This window comes from Myotis myotis, unplaced genomic scaffold, assembly GCF_014108235.1.
Source record: "Myotis myotis isolate mMyoMyo1 unplaced genomic scaffold, mMyoMyo1.p scaffold_m19_p_6, whole genome shotgun sequence".
In the NCBI taxonomy this organism is placed as follows: domain Eukaryota; kingdom Metazoa; phylum Chordata; class Mammalia; order Chiroptera; family Vespertilionidae; genus Myotis; species Myotis myotis.
In genome coordinates this window covers 22,983,703-23,002,648 of record NW_023416368.1, presented here as the reverse complement: position 1 = coordinate 23,002,648, position 18,946 = coordinate 22,983,703, and the positions used below count along the sequence as shown (strand labels likewise).

At 39.7% G+C, this 18,946-nt stretch overlaps 2 protein-coding genes across 2 annotated transcripts; both read left to right on the top strand.

The window, feature by feature from the left end:
* Positions 1-3,669: 3,669 nt before the first annotated feature.
* On the top strand, positions 3,670-9,590 carry LOC118658793 (double-headed protease inhibitor, submandibular gland-like). The gene is made up of 6 exons (XM_036314461.1): positions 3,670-3,827; positions 5,345-5,358; positions 6,001-6,122; positions 7,389-7,431; positions 8,857-8,963; positions 9,416-9,590. Exons 1-6 carry the CDS (start codon positions 3,761-3,763, stop codon positions 9,468-9,470), a joined length of 408 nt encoding a protein of 135 aa, XP_036170354.1. The 5' UTR covers positions 3,670-3,760; the 3' UTR covers positions 9,471-9,590.
* Positions 9,591-11,528: 1,938 nt separating this feature from the next.
* Positions 11,529-17,639, top strand: SPINK14 (serine peptidase inhibitor Kazal type 14 (putative)). The gene is made up of 3 exons (XM_036314462.1): positions 11,529-13,039; positions 16,001-16,137; positions 17,405-17,639. Exons 1-3 carry the CDS (start codon positions 12,947-12,949, stop codon positions 17,448-17,450), a joined length of 276 nt encoding a protein of 91 aa, XP_036170355.1. The 5' UTR covers positions 11,529-12,946; the 3' UTR covers positions 17,451-17,639.
* Positions 17,640-18,946: the final 1,307 nt, after the last annotated feature.

Genomic DNA, 18,946 nt, shown 5'->3' with positions numbered 1-18,946 from the left:
GTGACTAAAAACATGTTTCACAAACCCTAGACTCAGGAATTCTCAATCTCAAAAGTCACCCTGTCCCATGTGTGGCACAGAATCAAGGAGCAACCTTAGTGAAGGGAACCATTTATGGCTGGTTTAGACCACCAGAATGCAGGATACAACTAGGATTGTCCAGATCAGAGGGCCTGCTCTCATTTTTTGATCACTTATTGACCATGTTAGATCCTCATAAACTCCAATAGTGAAGGATCAAATCTCCTCATATCCAAGCAGAGTGGAGGGCTCAGAATTGAATGTAATTGTATATAGAGGCAGAGAAGGACTAGATGATTTTCTACAACTATATTTATTGATGGGAGCTCACACCTACTGTGTGGGGGACCACAGTGGGGACTGCTAGGGAGTCATGGCAGTACAGACCCACATTTAGGGCTGGCTGCCCTAGTATCCCAGCCAATCAATTTGTTTTGAAGCAAAAACCTTGAGCCTGTTAAGCAACAGGCTTAATAGAAATGGGTGTGGCTCCTTTGAAGTGACTTTTAATTTGGGCAATGTATTGTGTTGATGCTGACTTAAGCATAATTCTATATACTGTTTTTAAATCCTTAGTTATTGAGTAGGTGACAAAAGGAAAAAAGAAAAATGAAGTCATGTTAGAATTTATTGATGGTTAATTTCTTTGTCATGCCTATGAGAATTTCCAAAATGGGAAGAACATGGGAGGTATATTTCTAGACAATTATTCTTGAACTGTGCGTTAAAAATAAGGAAATAATATTTTAAAACTTATAATTTTCCTGGAAGGTACACACAAAATAAAACCTAGTTGGTGGAAGATTAGATATGAATGTTAAAATTAGAGAGGAATAAAAACTCCTACATTTTCCTGTATTGGTTACTACTGACAAAGCTTACCAGAGTGAAACTGGACAGAAGACATTAAAAATGGGAACTGGCACGAAGATTTCTGGGGGAAATGTTGACCTTGAAGCCGCTACGGATATCCAGAAGGTGGTGTCCAAGAAGTAGTGGAGAACTGAGTCTAGGATCAGGTGGCAGATCCTCCCTCACCTTCTTTGGGAAAGTAAGTAGAGGCAGAAATCCCATATTGACACAAGGGTGGGTGGTGGTGTGAGAAAGTATGGCACACCAGAAAGAATCTTGTACCAGTTTCAGGGGATCTGATTCACTGAGTGGTCTCACTTCCTCTTTTTATTTTATTTTACTTTTTATTTTATTTGGAATCTAGTTTAGAAGTTCTTAAATGAACTTACATGCAACCTTGAGTTCTGTGCAGAAAATGTAGGCATTCATGAGTCCTATCTTGCTTCTATTTAAGTCACTTCCTTTAAAAATATCTGTTTCGTTTATTACTGGCCTCATAAAATCACCTTTGGGAAGAAAAACGTTCCATTTCTTTTCTTTTCTTAAAAATATATATTTTATTGATTTTTTACAGAGAGGAAGGGAGAGAGATAGAGAGTTAGAAACATCGATGAGAGAGAAACATCTATCAGCTGCCTCCTGCACATCTCCCACTGGGGATGTGCCCGCAACCCAGGTACATGCCCTTGACCGGAATCGAACCTGGGACCCTTCAGTCCGCAGGCTGACGCTCTATCCACTGAGCCAAACTGGTCTCAGCACATTCCATTTCTTAAGTAAACAACAGCAATGAAAAGTTTGAAAACCACAGATCCAGATGCTTGTTCAGGGCCCCACCAGCTCTAACATCCTGTGAGCCATTGTTCTTATTTCTATCTACTTAGAACATGGTCAGTCTAGTGAGATGCTTCACTCTAACTTGAGAGGAAGATCACTTATCCCATTCAGAGAAGCTTCTAGAGAGCATTTCATTGTATTATGCATATATCAAACATTGATGAAGCATTGAAATATGGGAGAGGTAATAAGTATTCAAATTTCACAATGGTATTACTGAGATTATACAACTCTACCTGAGGGAAAGAGGTGACATTGGAAAAAATAAATAGTATGAGTGAGAGAGACACTCCTTAAAAAATTAGAAACAAATGCAGTGAGTGCTGTGAGATCATAAGATCTGAAATTAGAAGACTCAGTTTGGGTCAAGATCCTATCACTCAGTAGCTGTGTGCCTTGAGAATTTGCTTAACTCCTCTAATCTTTGAGTTTGTCCTTTGGGAATTTACTCTATTTTAACTCTATCTTCTGGAACACTAATGTGAGGACCACAAGAGATAATAGGGATGAATTTCTAAGTAATTGGAAATTATTGGATGGCCATCAGGTGATCAGAGCCTGCCAGCTGGGGAAAGGGACCAAGAGGTGGTCAGTGTGCCTCATAGTGACTGGTCCAGTGGTCGTTCTGCTGTTAGGGTGAATTTGCATAGTACCCTCTTATTATATAGGATAGAGGCCTGGTGCATGGGTGGGGGCCACCTGAAGGGGGCCCCAGATTGTGGTGGGGGGTTCCCACTGGGGGTAGGGCTAGCCTGGGTGAGGGGCCGCAGGTAGCTTCCAGGCCGGCCACACTCCGGCTTTGTCAGAACGGATGTAAGAAGACGAGTCTAATTAGCATATTACTCTTTTATTAGTTTGTGTTAAACAAAATATCATGCTTATAATCTTAAGAGGCATGAGAAAGAATGCTAAAATCAGATTATTCAATACCCATTTTAGTTATTGAAGTAACATATCCTAATAAAGGAAAAATGTATTTCAGGAGAGAAGTTAAGGCCTAGGATTTTGTAGAACTAGCTCTCCTGACCATGAACTATGTGACTAAGTAGAATACATTTTTAAAAAATATTTTTTTATTGATTTCAGAAAGGAAGGAAGAGGAAGAGAGAGAAACATCAATGATGAGAGCAAATCATTGATAGGCTGCCTCCAGCATGCCCCCTACTGGGGGTTGAGCCTGCAACCCGGGCATGTGCCCTTGACCGGAATTGAATCCAGTACCTTTTAGTTTGTAGGCCAATGCTCTATCCACTGAACCAAGCCAGCTAGGGCTAAATAGAATACATTTAATCTTTCTGAGTTTGTTGTCCCATATGCCAAGTAGCAACAATACTGGTCTATAAAATTCACCAGTTTATTTTAATCATTTAACAAACCTTCATAGAACATTGTAAAGTTCTTCATACTCTGAAAAATCAAGGTGTTACAACACTATCTATTCCTGTTGCCTACTATTGTACATTTTAAAGAAATGTTGCTTTTACTTTCTATTTCAACTTTCCTGTATTTAATCTAACCTTTTAAATGTTTTATTTAAGTATAATTGGTATATTAGTTTAAATATGTTACTTATATTAGTTTCAGGTGTACAACATAGTGATTTGACATTTTTATGTCAATGAGATCTAGTGGTTATTCATCACCTTGCAAATTTATACCCTTTACACATGTCATTTTAATTTTTATTTCTTCTTACTACACCTATGATATTTGTTCTCAAATATAGTCATGCCATTGTATTTGCTGATAAATCAAAAGATTATTACGTAAAACACCTTTGGTAGATGAGTTTCAGGGTGTAACTGTACCAACTGTCTATAAATCAAGATAATAAGGAAGATTTCCTTGACCAATGAAAAAATACCCTAGCTTGGGTAAACAACCAATCATCATTGTAAAGGTCAATTTTTAATGAGGGTGGGACCCTGCATTGCACATGTGCACTATATATACACAGGAGTGTAGTAGGCAGGTTACCTTTTCTCTGTCTCTCTCTCTGGACTTGTTGCCTCGGAGCTTCATAGCCCTAGCAGCCTCATTCATCCCCACGATGAAGACCATCACTGCTCTTGCCGTTCTTGCTCTAGTAGCCACGACATGGGCTGTCTCTCCACCTGGTGAGTTAAGAATCCTTTTAAATACTCGTGCCTTTATGCTAACTGCAATATATTCAGCCCTTAGTAAGAGTAGAATGCTGAAGTTAGAAGAAAATTTAGAAAGTATCTATTTGGATTGGTCTGATTGACAAAGTGGGAGAAGGGTCAGATCTTCAGGAAAAAGGAAGAGAGATGGAGAAGGTGAAAAGGATTGTAGGCCCTTCACCCAGTTCCAGATCAGGATCCCTCAAGATTCTGACTTGCCCTTTCAGAAACCACTCATGAAATGTTGAGACCATAACCCAACCTTGCCCTGGGCATGCCCACAAGAACTCTTGAAGACCTGTGACAGCCCTTCCTCCAAAGACCAGAGATTTCCCCATGGTTCTTCCCCAGAGATCAAATGCATCTCTGTCTCCACCCTGACTTTGGCCCTGAGTAAAGAAGTGACCTCTCTTAGGTCTGGCCTGGGGAAGGGATGTTGGGAAATGGTGTCCGAGAAAGAAAGGGGAGTTTATCCCTTAACCGTGCAGGTACTCGGACATTTAAAGTAGTTACCAGCAAAAGGACTGCTTTGGGCTGGTAGGACCGTGGCAGGCAATTTCATCTGACCTTATATTAGTATATTTATGACTGCCGGAGGAATTATGCCACACAAATAGTTACAGTTACAATCCACACAGCAATTTATTCTCCTTTTATCATTGCAGTGGGCACAAAGCTTATCAGCACATAGCACACTGTTACTCAAAAATTTCCTGGTGCCATGGGTACAGGCTTAAAGGGAGCTCCCAAAGCCTGGCTTCCTCTCCAGGCAGCAGCGGCACCTTCTCTGGCTGGATGGTCAGGTCAGGAATGAAGTTTCAGTTTCAGGGCAGCTTGCCTTCAGAGATCCCTGTGGCATGGAGCGAAACGGTGTGGGGAAAGGGTCTGCGCCCAAGCTGAAGGCAGCGAAGATAAACTTCCAGCATCAGAGCCACCAGTGTAGCCCAGGGATCAAGCAATCAGCGTTTACCAGGGAGATCTAGCGATGATCAACTTGAATGGTGTTCGGGGACCCTTTAAATAGCCTGTAGTACCCGTGGCAGTCCAGCGGGGGGAGTAAGGGGATTCTGGTAAACAAAATGCATAGCAAGATCTCAAGTTCAACCTTAGTTCCAAAGGGCATTTCAGAAAACAAACTTGCCAACACTTGGTTTCACTCTGGAGAGGGGGAGGAATATAAGTCATCAGACATACGGTTCTCATGGCAAGTCACTCTAAGTCAGTAATTGAAGTTCAGATCCTTCAGGGCAGTGGGGAACATGTCCTTAATGTCACACTTTAAGTTTCAGGAAAGTTAACTCAAACATTTTAAAACCTTTTTAACATTTTTTGGCATTTTTAAACGTTTTTAAACATTTCTATATTTTACTACAACACGTGGTTTTAGTTACTGTGAACAATGAATCCAGTTTTGCATTTCTAACCGTGGAATTTGCTTTCTCCAATTCCTTCTCTCCAATTACATCTCCATCCCCTCTCTTTTGGTGATCAAGCAATTGGGACAGCGGTGAGTACAGCCTTCTCTGTATGATCTTTGTACAAACAAAATCAGAGCTAATGTGTGAAGGAGCTAGGGAGGTAGCTAAACTGGCTCACAGTAAACTAAAATAATTCCTCAGGGGGTAATACTGTTCCTACTCTTCTTTTCCTGGTGGTTCTTTCTTAAAAGGTTACAAAAGGAGTCTCCTTGCAAACGGGGAGTAACAGATAAAGTAAATTTTACTTTTGGGTAGCATTTTAAACTTTTCTGATTATTTTTCACATTAATTATTCCTTTGGACTTGCATTATAACCCTAAAAGGAGAGAATAAGATTTTCTTCTTAAACAGCCAATTATTTGTGTGTGTGTGTGTGGGGGGGGGGGGGTGTTATTCTTCTATGTTGCCCTGACTAGGGATTGAACCTGCAACCTTCTTAGCAGGATGATGCTCTAATCAACTGAGCTACCTGGCCAGGGCTTAAACAGCCAATTCTTATTTTACTTAAGGAATGTCCTAGGTCTGATCAGTTTTTGTAGTGCAGCACCTGGTCCAATAGAATCTTCTGGATACTCTTTCCACTCTCTTCTCTCTTCTTTCCATTTTGATATGAGAATGACTACAGAATTGAAGAAAGAGAATGTAGGACATTATTTTTCTTCCAATTACAGGTGGATTGCTCCAAATACCAGGGCAAAGGCTCCAGGCTTGCATGCACAAGGCAGTATAAACCAATATGTGGCGCAGATGGTAAAGTTTACAGCAATGAGTGCATGTATTGTTCGCTAAGACAGTAAGTATGGTATTCAATTTGGAGCCCAGCCCCAGCCCCTTTAACGATCACGAAATCCACATTGGCCAAAATCTGCTTGGTTGTTAAACACAGGGTTTGACAAATCCTACCTTTTGACCATCCTCTTTGGGCATTGCTTTGTTAAAATTTTAAAAAATTAGCTATATCTCTAAGGAACTCAGAAGATAGCTATCTCTCTGTAGGCTGTTAGCCATGGACATGATTACAAGGCTTTGTTCTATCTTTCACACACCAGAGGAAATTCATGTTACTTCTCATGGTTGCCTGGAAAAGTCTGGGGAAGAGAGTGGGAGTACAAATGGTAGTTGGAACCAGTTGGAATCCCCACTGCTACAAGTTCAATATTAACGCCTCACTGGAAACAACCTCTCAGCTTCTAGGAAAATGGTTATTACCAGCCATTCTAGCTATTTTAATTCACTATTTTATGATTAGTTGTTAAAATCGTGGGCTTTGGAGTCAGACATATGGATTAGAATCCAAACTGCATTTAATTAATCTGTAGCATGAGGTAAACATCCAATCCACTAAACACTTCAGTATTCCCTTATATAAGATATAAATTACAATAGTGTTTAGAATTTACTGTGATAAAAACATGTCAATCATTAGCTAAGCAGTAGATATGGAGTGAATACACATAGAAATGAGCTCTATTTTCTCCTCATGATTTTCTTCCTTATTTTCTCTCGTTTTCTAGCCCTTCTGAAATGTATAGTCAAGTGTAATAGCAATTGTTATTCAGGATATAATTTTTAGGATATGCAAACTCATACGCCACTAAAACAATAGGAGTTTAAAGACTGGGGAGATTTTATGGATTATATTAACTCATATCTCATATCCTCTTTAAAGAAGTCAGGAATCTAACTCAGAAAGGAGAAATAGCTGTAACAAAATTACCCACACTAATGTCAGAAATGGATTTGAGCATTTTTTCTTAACTGCAAAAATGTTCTCACACTATACTATTCCTTTGATTTTTATCTGAATATTCATGGACTATTTTTTAATAGTCCTTTTAGTGTTGATCTTATTTTCATATGTTTTTATTTGATGGATGTTTTATTACCCACCAAATATATTAATGGTCAATATTAGTCAACTGGAGTAGACTATTAACCAGAACCCCTCGTTCTCAGTCCCGGTCAGACAACACAGAATGACATATGACTGTATTTTATTCTGTAGGTTACGAAATATCAAGTAACTGCTTTACCCATTAGATAAAATTTTCTCTTTCAGAGAACGAGGTGCTGTACTCAGAAAACTTCATGATGGGGAATGTGTAAGTATATTCAGAAATTTTATTTATTCTTAAATATAAAATGTTACACTAATTCCTCATTTTCCTATGGGAAAAACTATTTTAAGATATGTCATTTAAAAATTATCTGTACCATGTATGGTCATAGGTAAGACATTTGGCCAGCCTAAACAGATGACCTGAAGTAGAGTTAATTTATTTGCCCAGAGGAGGACTTCAGAAACTTTACTCATAGCCCTTAATTGAGGCAGGCTGGTATACATGTGCTTCTTTTCTTTTATTTTTTTAAAATATTTTTATTGATTTCAGAGAGGAAGAGAGAGGGAGAGAGAGATAAAAACATCCATGATGAGACTGAACCTGCAGCCTGGGCATGTGTCCTGCCTGGGAATAGAACTGTGACCTCCAGGTTCATAGGTCAACACTCAACCACTGAGCCACGCTGGCTGAGCCATGTGCTTATTTTCTAACAGTGCAACTAATTAGCAGGTCACAAAAAGGAGTTCAAGGGAATTAGGGACTCAGGGTTCTTCTCATAACAATAAAGAAAGTTATTTTTTAAAAGCACAAAAAATTCAAAAGAAATATAGAGATAATTTAGGGGTAAAGAGCTATGTGAGTGGGATGTCAATAATTAGAATAAGATAGGAGAACTGTTAACATGTAAAAGACAGTTTAATTTAAGGAGAGGTACCTAACCCAATTCCATGGGTGGGAGAGAGAAACTTATAAAAGTCTGTGACCTGACTTTAAAGGAGGAACAGGAGCTGGGTTGATGGATAAAGTGGGTAACGTCATGTAAGAGGAGAAACACCATAAGCAAAGTCACAGGGACTTTCAGGAGCAGGAGACTCTCGGGGAATTCAGTCCTTAAATGGCCTAGCATAAGTGGCAGAGCAGATAAGAATGGAGAGATAAGCACAGGTCATTAGAGGACTTTCTGTTGATGGGGAAGTCAGTTAAGTTTTTGAAGAACAAGATCTAAGTTGATTTGTAAAAAAAAAAAAAAAAAAAAAAAAATCACTCTGCATCAATGTGGAAGAGGACTGAAATCCCCAATAAAGCAATGGAGGCTGGGCAGTACGTTGGCAGATAACTGCAGATGTGTAGGCAGGACCTATTGAGGGCTGGATTAAAGGGAACGACAGTCTGGTAAGGAGAGGACTAATTTGGAAATTAAGTACAAGATAGAATCCTTAGGATGTATCTGTCACTCTAATGTAGAGGAGTGAGAGGGAAGCCTTAAACCTGAACTGAGCTCTCCCTTGCTGTGATGATCGTCCCACCATTGTTAGGTCAGATTATATAAACTTCGGAGAATGTTGTTTTGCATATGGAATTCTGAACTAAATAATCCTTCATGGTCTTTCAAAAGTTTATTTTCTATGATTTAATGACCTGAAATTGTTCTTTCTTTTCTTTCTTTTTTTGGGGGGACATGGGCAGGTTAAATGCACCAACTACTCTGAGGCATGCACCATGGAATATATGCCTCACTGTGGATCTGATGGAGTAGTGTATGCCAACAGATGTTTGTTTTGCAACGGTGTTGTGTAAGTGCTGAATTCAAAATATTATTTGCAGAAATAGCCTTTCTCAGAGAGCCAGAGACAATCTTGGCTTCCAAATAAGATGCTGCTATGAAGCATAAGAGTGAGATGGTTCACTGATGATCATAATGTTTTATAAAAAGAAGAAGGAAAGAGAGAGGAAGAGAGAAAGTGGATAGTAGGAAGAAATGGAAGCTAGAAAATGAGAGATTTCTTTCAGTATTTTTAAATGACAGACAAAAGAAAAATTCACAGAATTTTTTTGGGGAGGGGGCTCTTGGCACTGGTTTTTACTAGCACATGGAAGTTTTTTTTAGGTCACCTTGCTTAAGCTTAGTGGCTAACTGTTCATCTTTCATGCTGTGGACTCATTTGACTGGATTGATCTAAAAATATGAAACTTTTAAGATTTCCAAAACCTTTACCTTTCTTTTAAAAAATGATTTCTTTTGTAGGAAGAGCCGTGGTGCCCTTTATTTGGCCAATTATGGACAATGCGAGTCTCGCTGATGCTCAAGCTCACCAAGTTTCCTTTAGCAGATTCCACATAGAGAACCTGTTTCCCGGGGATGCTGTGGGACAAATATATGGATTTAATTCTTCAATAAAAGAATCTCAGCAGTAACTGTCTGGCTTGTCTCCGTGTATGTGATTCTTGTCTTAAGGAGAGTATCTGTGGTCGTTTTCCTGAACTATAAATCACACAAAAATATTTCTTCTAATCCTACTGAAATTGGGAATGAGAGAGGTTATAGACATACTCGTGAGTGAAGAATATGCTCATGGCATCCCATTTTAAAACAACTCAGAATTTTTAAGTTAATGCGTCAAAGGGTGGATCTGACCATAGTCTTATATTATCTTTTGCTACACTAATGAAAAGTGGAAAATTCAGGTTTGGAGAAAGATAGAGTGAGAACACACAATACTATAAACTAATCAGAACTGACTAGGAATAACATGTATACTTTAGGCACCACCATTTAAAGGGAACTGAGTCACATATGGGCATCTGCAAAAGATCAAGAAAATGTCACAGTACATTTCTAAGTGGAAAAAAACCCAGAAAACAATATATACCACAAAAATGTGATTAAATATGACAATAGGAACATGTACATGTGCTCATGAGTGTGGGATTGCCTTCCCTGTAGCAGCCTTTCCAACCCTAGAGAATTATGCGTATAGGTTCCAGAGCTTGATCAAGGAACACATTGAACTGGAATGATATAATAATTCAATATATTTAATAGTTATTTTGGGGTTATAAGATTTCACATCTTCATTTTTGGGGGGGTTATTTTCCTATTTTCTAATGTTAACATTTACTCCTTGATATAAGAACAATTGTTCTTTCCAAAAAGGAAGATAGAGGCAGAAAGTTCAGGTAACAGGAAGAAACTCAGGTAACATCTCTTCCCTGTTGCACAACTGCAAAGACACTGGACTGCCAATGGCATCCATCACCTCATTTGTCGCTGCCACCTCCTCTGTTCCTCAGCTGCTTCCACATTTTGCATTCTGGCTGAAGGTACTCATTAGCATTGTGGAACATGATATGCTCTTTCTACTGTGTTCCTTCCTACTGTTTCCTCATGCTGTTGCCTCTTCGGAATGCCTGCCAAGGGCTACTCTGCCTACCCGCCAAGTCTTCCAGAGGGCTTCCTGCTTTCTTCACCAAAGCCCCCTGCTGAGGTTTGATGTTGATGGATCTAAATGTTGGGCCTCCCAAGGTCCGCTCAGCCCAGCACACAATGCCTCAGTGCCTTCCTCCCACACAGCTACTCTATCCCCTCCTGAGGCCCTAATACATGCTCCTTAAATGAGTTACCAGTCACAAAAGCAGGTCACATCTCCCTTCCTTTTCTCTTCTTTCTAAGGTGGGTCAACTGGGCCATATGCTGTAGGACAAGTGAGCATCTGGCATTGTGCATCCATACAGTTGGATCTTCCACTGTTTCTGCTTGGATCCTGCAGGAATCTAGGCAAGGCCTCAGGAAGAGATGGGGGAGTACCTAAAAAGACATGGTGTCCCCGATTGTCTCAGGAGCAGGCAGAGGAGACAGCTCTGGACCTTGTGCCAGGGACCTCCAACCATTCTGGGCAGTAGAGTATTGAGGAGACCTTTCATGTCTCAGCACAGCAGAGCAGCAGAGAGTTTATGTGAATTTCCTATTGACATATGCTACAGAGCAGAAAAAAAAGGCCCAAAGGACATGGGGGGGCCCAGGGCACTTTTGCAGGATTAGAAAGACGACAGGGACAGTTCAATATGGTCCTTGATCAAGCTCTGGTACCAGTATGCATCACTCTCTAGGGTTGGAAAAGCTGCTACAGGGAAGGCAATCCCACTGGAGGATTTGCTCACTGATGTATCCCTTTCTGTGTCTGGATAAAAAGAGCTTTGGGGCCCCCATGAGATGGCAGGTAATGGTTTTTATCCCTGTGGACTCTCCAAGAATGCTGTAAGATAGTCTAGTATTGCCAGTCAGAAGATTTTTCAGCATAACCAAGGATGCCTGGAAGATTAGTAATCTTTATCTTAATCCAGGGATAGCCTCTGCTTCATGAACAATACAGACATGCTTCCTCTGTTGAGAAGCTTTTGTCTAGAAGCCTCTAGTGGCCTCATTATTTTCTCTGTAGCTTCTTAAAGAAAATACAATTGGATGAGTCTTGAGGTAAGAAGTTGACTTTTCAAGACACTTTAAAATGCCTCTATACTAAAATAATACAATTATGTTCAAAGAGTTATCGCTGACTAACTTCTGTCTTCTGAGTAGTCACAGATCTGTCACTGAGGTCTATACTTTTATTTGAGACTAGCCAAAGTTTAACTTTTCCTGAGCATTTGTTCTTGGGGAAGGGTGGAATTAGGCATTCCAAGTGCCATATGCAGAATTTACAATGGGCAGATGAGATGGATATTCACTTCGAAGCTGGTATTCCAATTATTTCTACTTTGGTGATTGCAGTAGAGAACGTCCTGAGACATCTCAGAGCATCATTTTAAGAACACACCAGGAGGAAAGATGGCCAAATCTTTCCCAGTGTTCTGCTCATTATTGTTCTTCATGCTGATCCATCGGGTGGTACCATCTGGTAAGTAATTTGGCTGGTTCTGGCAGGAATGTAAAGTGGATTTGTGGGCTCTAACATTCATTGTGATCTGAAATAGAATGCTTTGAAATTCTTATTTATTTATGTCATTTTACTGTATCTGTATATCTGTATCTATATATAGAGACAATGGAGTGTGGTCCTCCCCCTCCCCCCCCCAAAAAAAGGCTTTGGGCTAAGGGGCAGGGGCCTTGGTTTTTCCACCTATTAATGCAGATTATGAGACCTAATTCATGGGGACCAGGAGCTTGGGTAATTCAATGAGGTGACCTGTGAAAGTGACTGACAATGTGCCTACATGGCAGCACATCTCAGAAATTCAATACTGTTGAAAATGCTTTAAAAAAAAAAAGAAGAAGAAAAAAAGCTTTTCCATGTATCTGAGTGGGTCATTATTTTTCAGGTCCTTTTCTAGAGAAGGGTCATGTAGAGAGTTATAAAGTCACTGAGTCTCAAGGACTGAAGAGCTTGATTTTTTACATATCTGTCATGAATTCCTGGGCATTTCATAACAAGGGCCTTTCCCCCTTCTGTGAAATAGGGGGATTGGGCTTAAAGGCCTCTTTAAAATTCTAGCATTTCTTAATTTCTTTCATACATGGGCTGCCAGTTCTGAATCCACTCCTGTTCTTCAAAAGTAATTTGATATACTGGATTGGCAATGTTTATGAGAGTAGCAAGGCATCTACATAGTCGTCTACTGATTATCTATCAGAAGAAGAGGGGTTGTTCTGCATTTTGAGAAAAAATAAGTTAATACATGGAAAAATAAAACAATGCTTTAAATGATTGCAAGCTTCCTTGGTAATAATTTAAAATTCTTTTATTCCAGATTAAGAATTCTTAATCAGCCAAAAGATTAAGCTATGATTTACCAGATATTAGATTTTGTAACTATTTTCAGTTATGTCTCGGTTTCAGTCCGTCAAGAATGGTGGCCACCCTATGGAGATTTCAAGGTAATGTTTCACTAGGCTTGCCAGGACTGAGGTTCTAATGGAGTTTTCTTTGGAATTGTGATTTTTGAGCCTTACTGCAGCAAGGTCATCTGTTGCATTCTTAGAAGACCAATCATGTGAATATGACAGGTACACTGCAGGTGTGGGAGCCCAGAGTAGAGTGATTCAAACTGGGAACCAAGCTGAGATTTGGTCATATGTCCAGGCACCAGAGAACCTTCATGGTACCTGGGAAGTGTTATGAGCACCCATGATTGCCAGGGGAAGGGCAGGGTCTTAAGAACCTTCGGACTTGGGCATAACACAGTTTTTGTTCTCAAGGAGCTCACAGTTTGGGGAGGGGATGCTCCCAAATGCTCTGAGACATGCAGAGAATGACTATGTAAGTTGTGAATAGGGAACATCAAAGACTGAGGAAAATGTGCAAGAATATGAGCAGAGCATCAAGTTGTGTTTGCAACTTGGATGAGGAAAAATGAAGGGGACACCCTTTTCATTTTAACCTACTCCTCTGAGGATTAAATATATTGTGAAGCTACTACGTGTTTGATAAATGATGGAAATGGGTGATGAGGGATTACTTTTTTAAAATATACATTTGCATCATTGTACTCCTTTACTTTAGGAGTTTCTGTACTTTTAAGTTTTTGTCTCATTTGTAACTTTTAAGTTGTACTTCTTTTTAAAAATCAGTTATGAGTTGACTGGTGAGAAAGGACTTTTGAGGGGAGGTTGGCCTTCAAGTTACCTATAGTTTAGAGCAGGGGTGGGCAAACTTTTTGACTCGAGGGCCACAATGGGTTCTTAAACTGGACCGGAGGGCTGGAACAAAAGCATGGATGGAGTGTTTGTGTGAACTAATATAAATTCAAAGTAAACATCATTACATAAAAGGGTACGGTCTTTTTTTTTTTTTTTTTTTTTTTTTTTTAGTTTTATTCATTTCAAACGGGCCGGATCCGGCCCGCGGGCCGTAGTTTGCCCACGGCTGGTTTAGAGTGTAGAACCTGATAGAGGCTGTAGCTCCAGCAAAAGATCGCAGAGCCTGTCTAGTATTTATCCTCTGATCTCAAAGAGTTCAGTTCTAGCATTTTACTCTCCAGAACTGCCTGCAGGAGGAGTTCTCCCTCGCCCATCAACTTACTCATTCTTACTTATTTCTTTAAGGAATATTTACTTATCTTCCGTGTTATGCCTTAGGATACAATAGTGAGGAAAACAGACATATTGCCTTCTCTCATGAAGCTAATAAGTAGCCATAAAAAAAGGAAAGGGACAACTATTATTTGTAGTAAATTCCATACATACAAGAAGTAAGAGGGTATGATAGGGAATATCTATTAAGAGTAGAGATACTACTATAAACCATGTGATCTGTATTGGCCTCTCTGGGGTGGGGACATATCAACTGAGATTTGAAGGGCAAAAAGTAGCCACCTGGGTGAAGAGTGGTGAGGAAGACTTTCCCTGCTTATACTGATTGAACACTTGGATGACTGGGTCACAGAGAGGGAGGTTGTGTGCAGGGGATGCTACACTTACAGCAGTAGATTGGGACCCTCCCCTGATGAACACCTCTCACTCAAAAGAAAAAGAAGTTGCATTTATAGACAATGATACTAGCTATTCTTGATTTTTATTTGATTACTTTATATTTATTCTGATTAAACTATTTTATATCTCAAATACTTATATATTTGATACTTATATATCAAACACTGATTGGAGGTATAAAAAGAAAGAATGAAGGGTTGGGATTGTATTTTGAAAAATATCTCTGAGACAGTAGGTTGTAACCTGAGCTCTGAAGGCAGAATGAGATTGGGTTCAGGGAAACAAATATGTTTGTTGGGGGTGGTCATGACAAACCAGAAGACCCTGAGATGGAGTATTGGGGGTGGGGAGCACTAAAAAGGCAAAGAGCCAGGTGGTGTACAGGTAGGTGGGAAAAGTTGGGAGGATCCAGATCACATGGGGTCTTCTATCCCATACTAAGAACAAATTTTTTTAGTGTGAAATGATGTGTAGTTAAAGATTTCTTAATAAAGAGAATAAAATTATTCAATTGATGCTTAAATTATGGAAACTAGAGGACAGGGGTAATAGAGAAAGTGGAAGGATTAATTGGGTGACAGACACAGGAGGTAGGTGATGGTGGCCTGGCCATGGTGGTGGTGTTGGATAGATAAGGAAAGAAGGGAGAGTTTCTAAGCTTAACTATGATTTTTCTATCTCTAAATACTAAGCCAAAACTCTCTTCCACCTTGTATTAGAGGTACTTTATCTATTGTAGGACACTCTTAGAGCCCCTGAGACCACCATCCTCAAGCCATCACCTTAGAATCACTGCTTCAAGACATCACTCACACCAGCCTTGCAAGTAGACATGGGTTCTAATCCCTGATGACACATGTTCCTTCCCTTATTTTCCATTTTCCCTAAAAAACCAGGGAGTTATTCTAAATGATCCCACATTTCACAACTTTAAGAGTTGGCTTGGGGATTTTGAGAGTAGATAAAAAAAATGTGGTAAATATTTTAAATCAAGGCATATGGATTTCAGCAAAGCATTTTTTTCCAATTATGGAGCTTTAGTTTTCATAGCTGAGTTGGCCTAAAAAAATCTCTAAGAACACTCCCAGATCTAATAGTCTTGGAATAAAGGAGACTGAGAGAGAAGCTGAATTTCCCAAATAAATTCTATTTATTCATTCTTCCTTTTCCAACTCTAGCATAGCAGGCCTCTGTTCTCTATTGCTGTCAGGAGGTATCATGTTGCTATCAGATAGGATATATGTAGGTTCTGGTTTCATTGTTTCGTGGAGGGGAGAGCTGTGAGAGCTTTGGGGAGACTAGAACATGATCTTGGCTATGTTTAGATTTCCCTAATGAAGTCCAGAGATGAGCTACCTGTCTCTGAGTGTGATTCTAATTGTATCATTCTTCTCAATTCAATTGCAGGTGAAATGTCCATATAAGAAAGTAGACTTGAGCTGGTTCAAAGGAACATTGAAGCCCTGCCGTGGTATATATCATCCGGTCTGTGGCACCGATTTGGTAACCTATGAAAACCCCTGCATCTTGTGTGTTGAGAGCTTGTGAGTACTGTTTGGGGGAAGGTGGGAGAACAATGAAAAAGCTTAGCCCACAGCAATTACTAGCTACCTCTTCTACCAAGTACCATCAGCCTGGATGCCAGGAATTTGCTCCAGTTGGCACAGATAATGATCAGTCCCCACTGAGAAGAGCTTGTGGCCATATAAAGTTCACTGGAGTACAAAGCAGGCTCATTATGCTCATTGTGCTCAGTGTGCTCCTCAGGCCCTTTCTTCTCTCTGAGCCCTCACATGCAGTGGTCGGCAAACTCATTAGTCAACAGAGCCAAATATCAACAGTACTTCTTCAAAATAGACGCGCCCAGGCCGAAAACCGACTTCTGCGCATGGGCCACAAAGTTTCAATCGCACTGTACGTGCGCCCACACGTGGTATTTTGTGGAAGAGCCACACTCAAGGGGCCAAAGAGCTGCATGTGGCTCGCGAGCCGCAGTTTGCCAACCACAGCTATGCCAACTGATGGATTTTCACTTGAAGCTTCAAATACCTTTTAGAGTCCTGAAATTCTTTGATTTTAAGACAAATTGCGGTTTTGCCTAATGTCAGATATCTTCAACCTCTATGTTTAAATGTGTTTGAAACTCTAAGCTAGAATGAGGGGACAACAAAGCTTGGGTCCTTTAGCTGAGAGTGAGTGTTTAGTTTGTTGTGGTTTGTTGTTACTTTTGTTTTGTTTTGGGTGTGTTTTGTGTGTAAGGGGGGCTTGGATTTCTGTGACATGATTTTCAGTTATTAGATGCAGAGGTCTCACAAAACCATGGCTTCAGGTTTGATCTCTGTAGAAGCCAGTACATTTCACAGGAAGAAAAATTATCCCTATGGCATCAGACTGGAGTCCTCTGCACAACAATTATTTTGTAGTTTTATGCACAGAGCGAAGATAGGAGTGTGAAACCCCAGGTCATCCCCACTATTAAGTAATTTAGCCAAAGTGTGAGAGTATTGACAGAGAAGATGAGGGTTAACATGCAGGACTGATTCAATGAAAAAGCTTATGATTCAATAACCCATTTTCCAAGAGACTGTTGCATAGGTCATAGTATTGTCAGTGACATTTTAGGATTGTAAAAGGATAACTGGGCAGGAAGCCAATAACCTAGTTTTTGTTTGTAGTCCATTCTCCCTTTTGCTCTGGCTCTAAGTATTCTCAAATATAAACTAAGAGTGTTTGATAAGATAATTTTAAAGTATATTTGTAGCTCTGACATTCTACTATTTAATGAAATATTTATTCTTACTCTTTCTTTAGGAAATCTTCTGGGAAAATTAAGTTTCTACGTGATGGAGCATGCTAGTTAAGCAGACTTGGATGTGAAAGAATATATCTTCTTTTTTCTCCCTCATGGCAGTCCTCCTCTTACAACTCACCTGTCCTTTTTTCCTCCTTGCATATGTTCTTGGTGACAGAGAGCTGCCCCTATTGAGCTTGTATCAGATAGTGAAAGCTTCCTTCCTTAGTCCTCTTCCCTCTTTGCCGTCCACATTCTTCCTAATAAATGTTTCTGAAAGTATGATTTCACTTGGGTTTTTATGTATGTGTTTCAAATCTCAAAAGTAGACCAAATTAAACATTTGAGCCAAGGATCCAAGACAAACTTTGGGATTACTCAGCTCTATAATACAGTGAACCGTGGGGTAATCTATGTACAGCAAGCATGTCAAACTCAAAGGCTAACACGGGCCAAATAAACAAGGTTTAAGTTTATATGGGCTGCAAAAAAACAAAAGCTTCAATTTTCATAGAAACGTAGGTTTATTTCAATAGAGTCATGCTGGATACAAAGGGCGGAAAGAAATGAGTAATCGTTAACATAAAATAATAGCACATTTTAATAAAAGTTAATATTTTTTCTTGAACATTAACTTACCAGACACTGAATAACTGTACAAATTAATAAGCCTAACACAAATAAACCTATTTTTCTTGTTCCCTGAAAGCAAAATATTTCCTGTTGTGCACACCAAACAAGTCAATCCACGACTAATGATATGGTGATCGGCTGCTAAAACATTCACTGCTAGTATTAGTTGAGAGAAATGGTGCGCCTGCGCAGTAGCTGCATGAGGGAAATGAATGCAACACGATTATAGTAATCAGTCGCTGGCGAGCATTGTAGTTCATTATTAAGCGCTCAAAGGGAAACCAGACTATATGTAGTTCATTATTAATAAGTATATTAGGATATTGTAAAAATTAAGTTACGGAATTTTTATTAAAACATTTCTTACATACCATTATATTGGCTGGGCTGCAAAAATATTGGTTGTGGGCCACATGTGGCCTGCAGGTCACGAGTTTGACATGCTTGATGTAAAGGTTCCAGGTGTCTTCTGAGAAACATGACAGAAATGTCTCCTATATTCCTTTTGGCATTAAAAAAAACCCCACAATTAATAGGAGGTATGGAGCACTGTGCACTTTCTGGTCATACCTTTGGCCCACTTTCTGTAACCTCCTCATTAAACAACCTCACTTATAGACTCATCCTTGAGACAGAGCCATTTGCCCATGTCTGGCTTAGATCAACAGAGCCCAACACTTTCACTGGCATCGTGTTGCCCCATAGAAAGAGGCCTGTAGATGGTATCCATGAATGCTCCATTGGTCATTGGTCTTTTTCTTAAATTCTTTTGACAGATTTTTAACCTCTGAAACATAGGGGCATGTTCTTCTTTAGGTTATACATGTGCGCATGTGTGAATTTTTCTGCCATGGAGAGACGAAAAATATATACTAACTAGAGGCCTGATGCACGAAATGCATGCAAGGATAGGCCCCACAGCCCTGGCT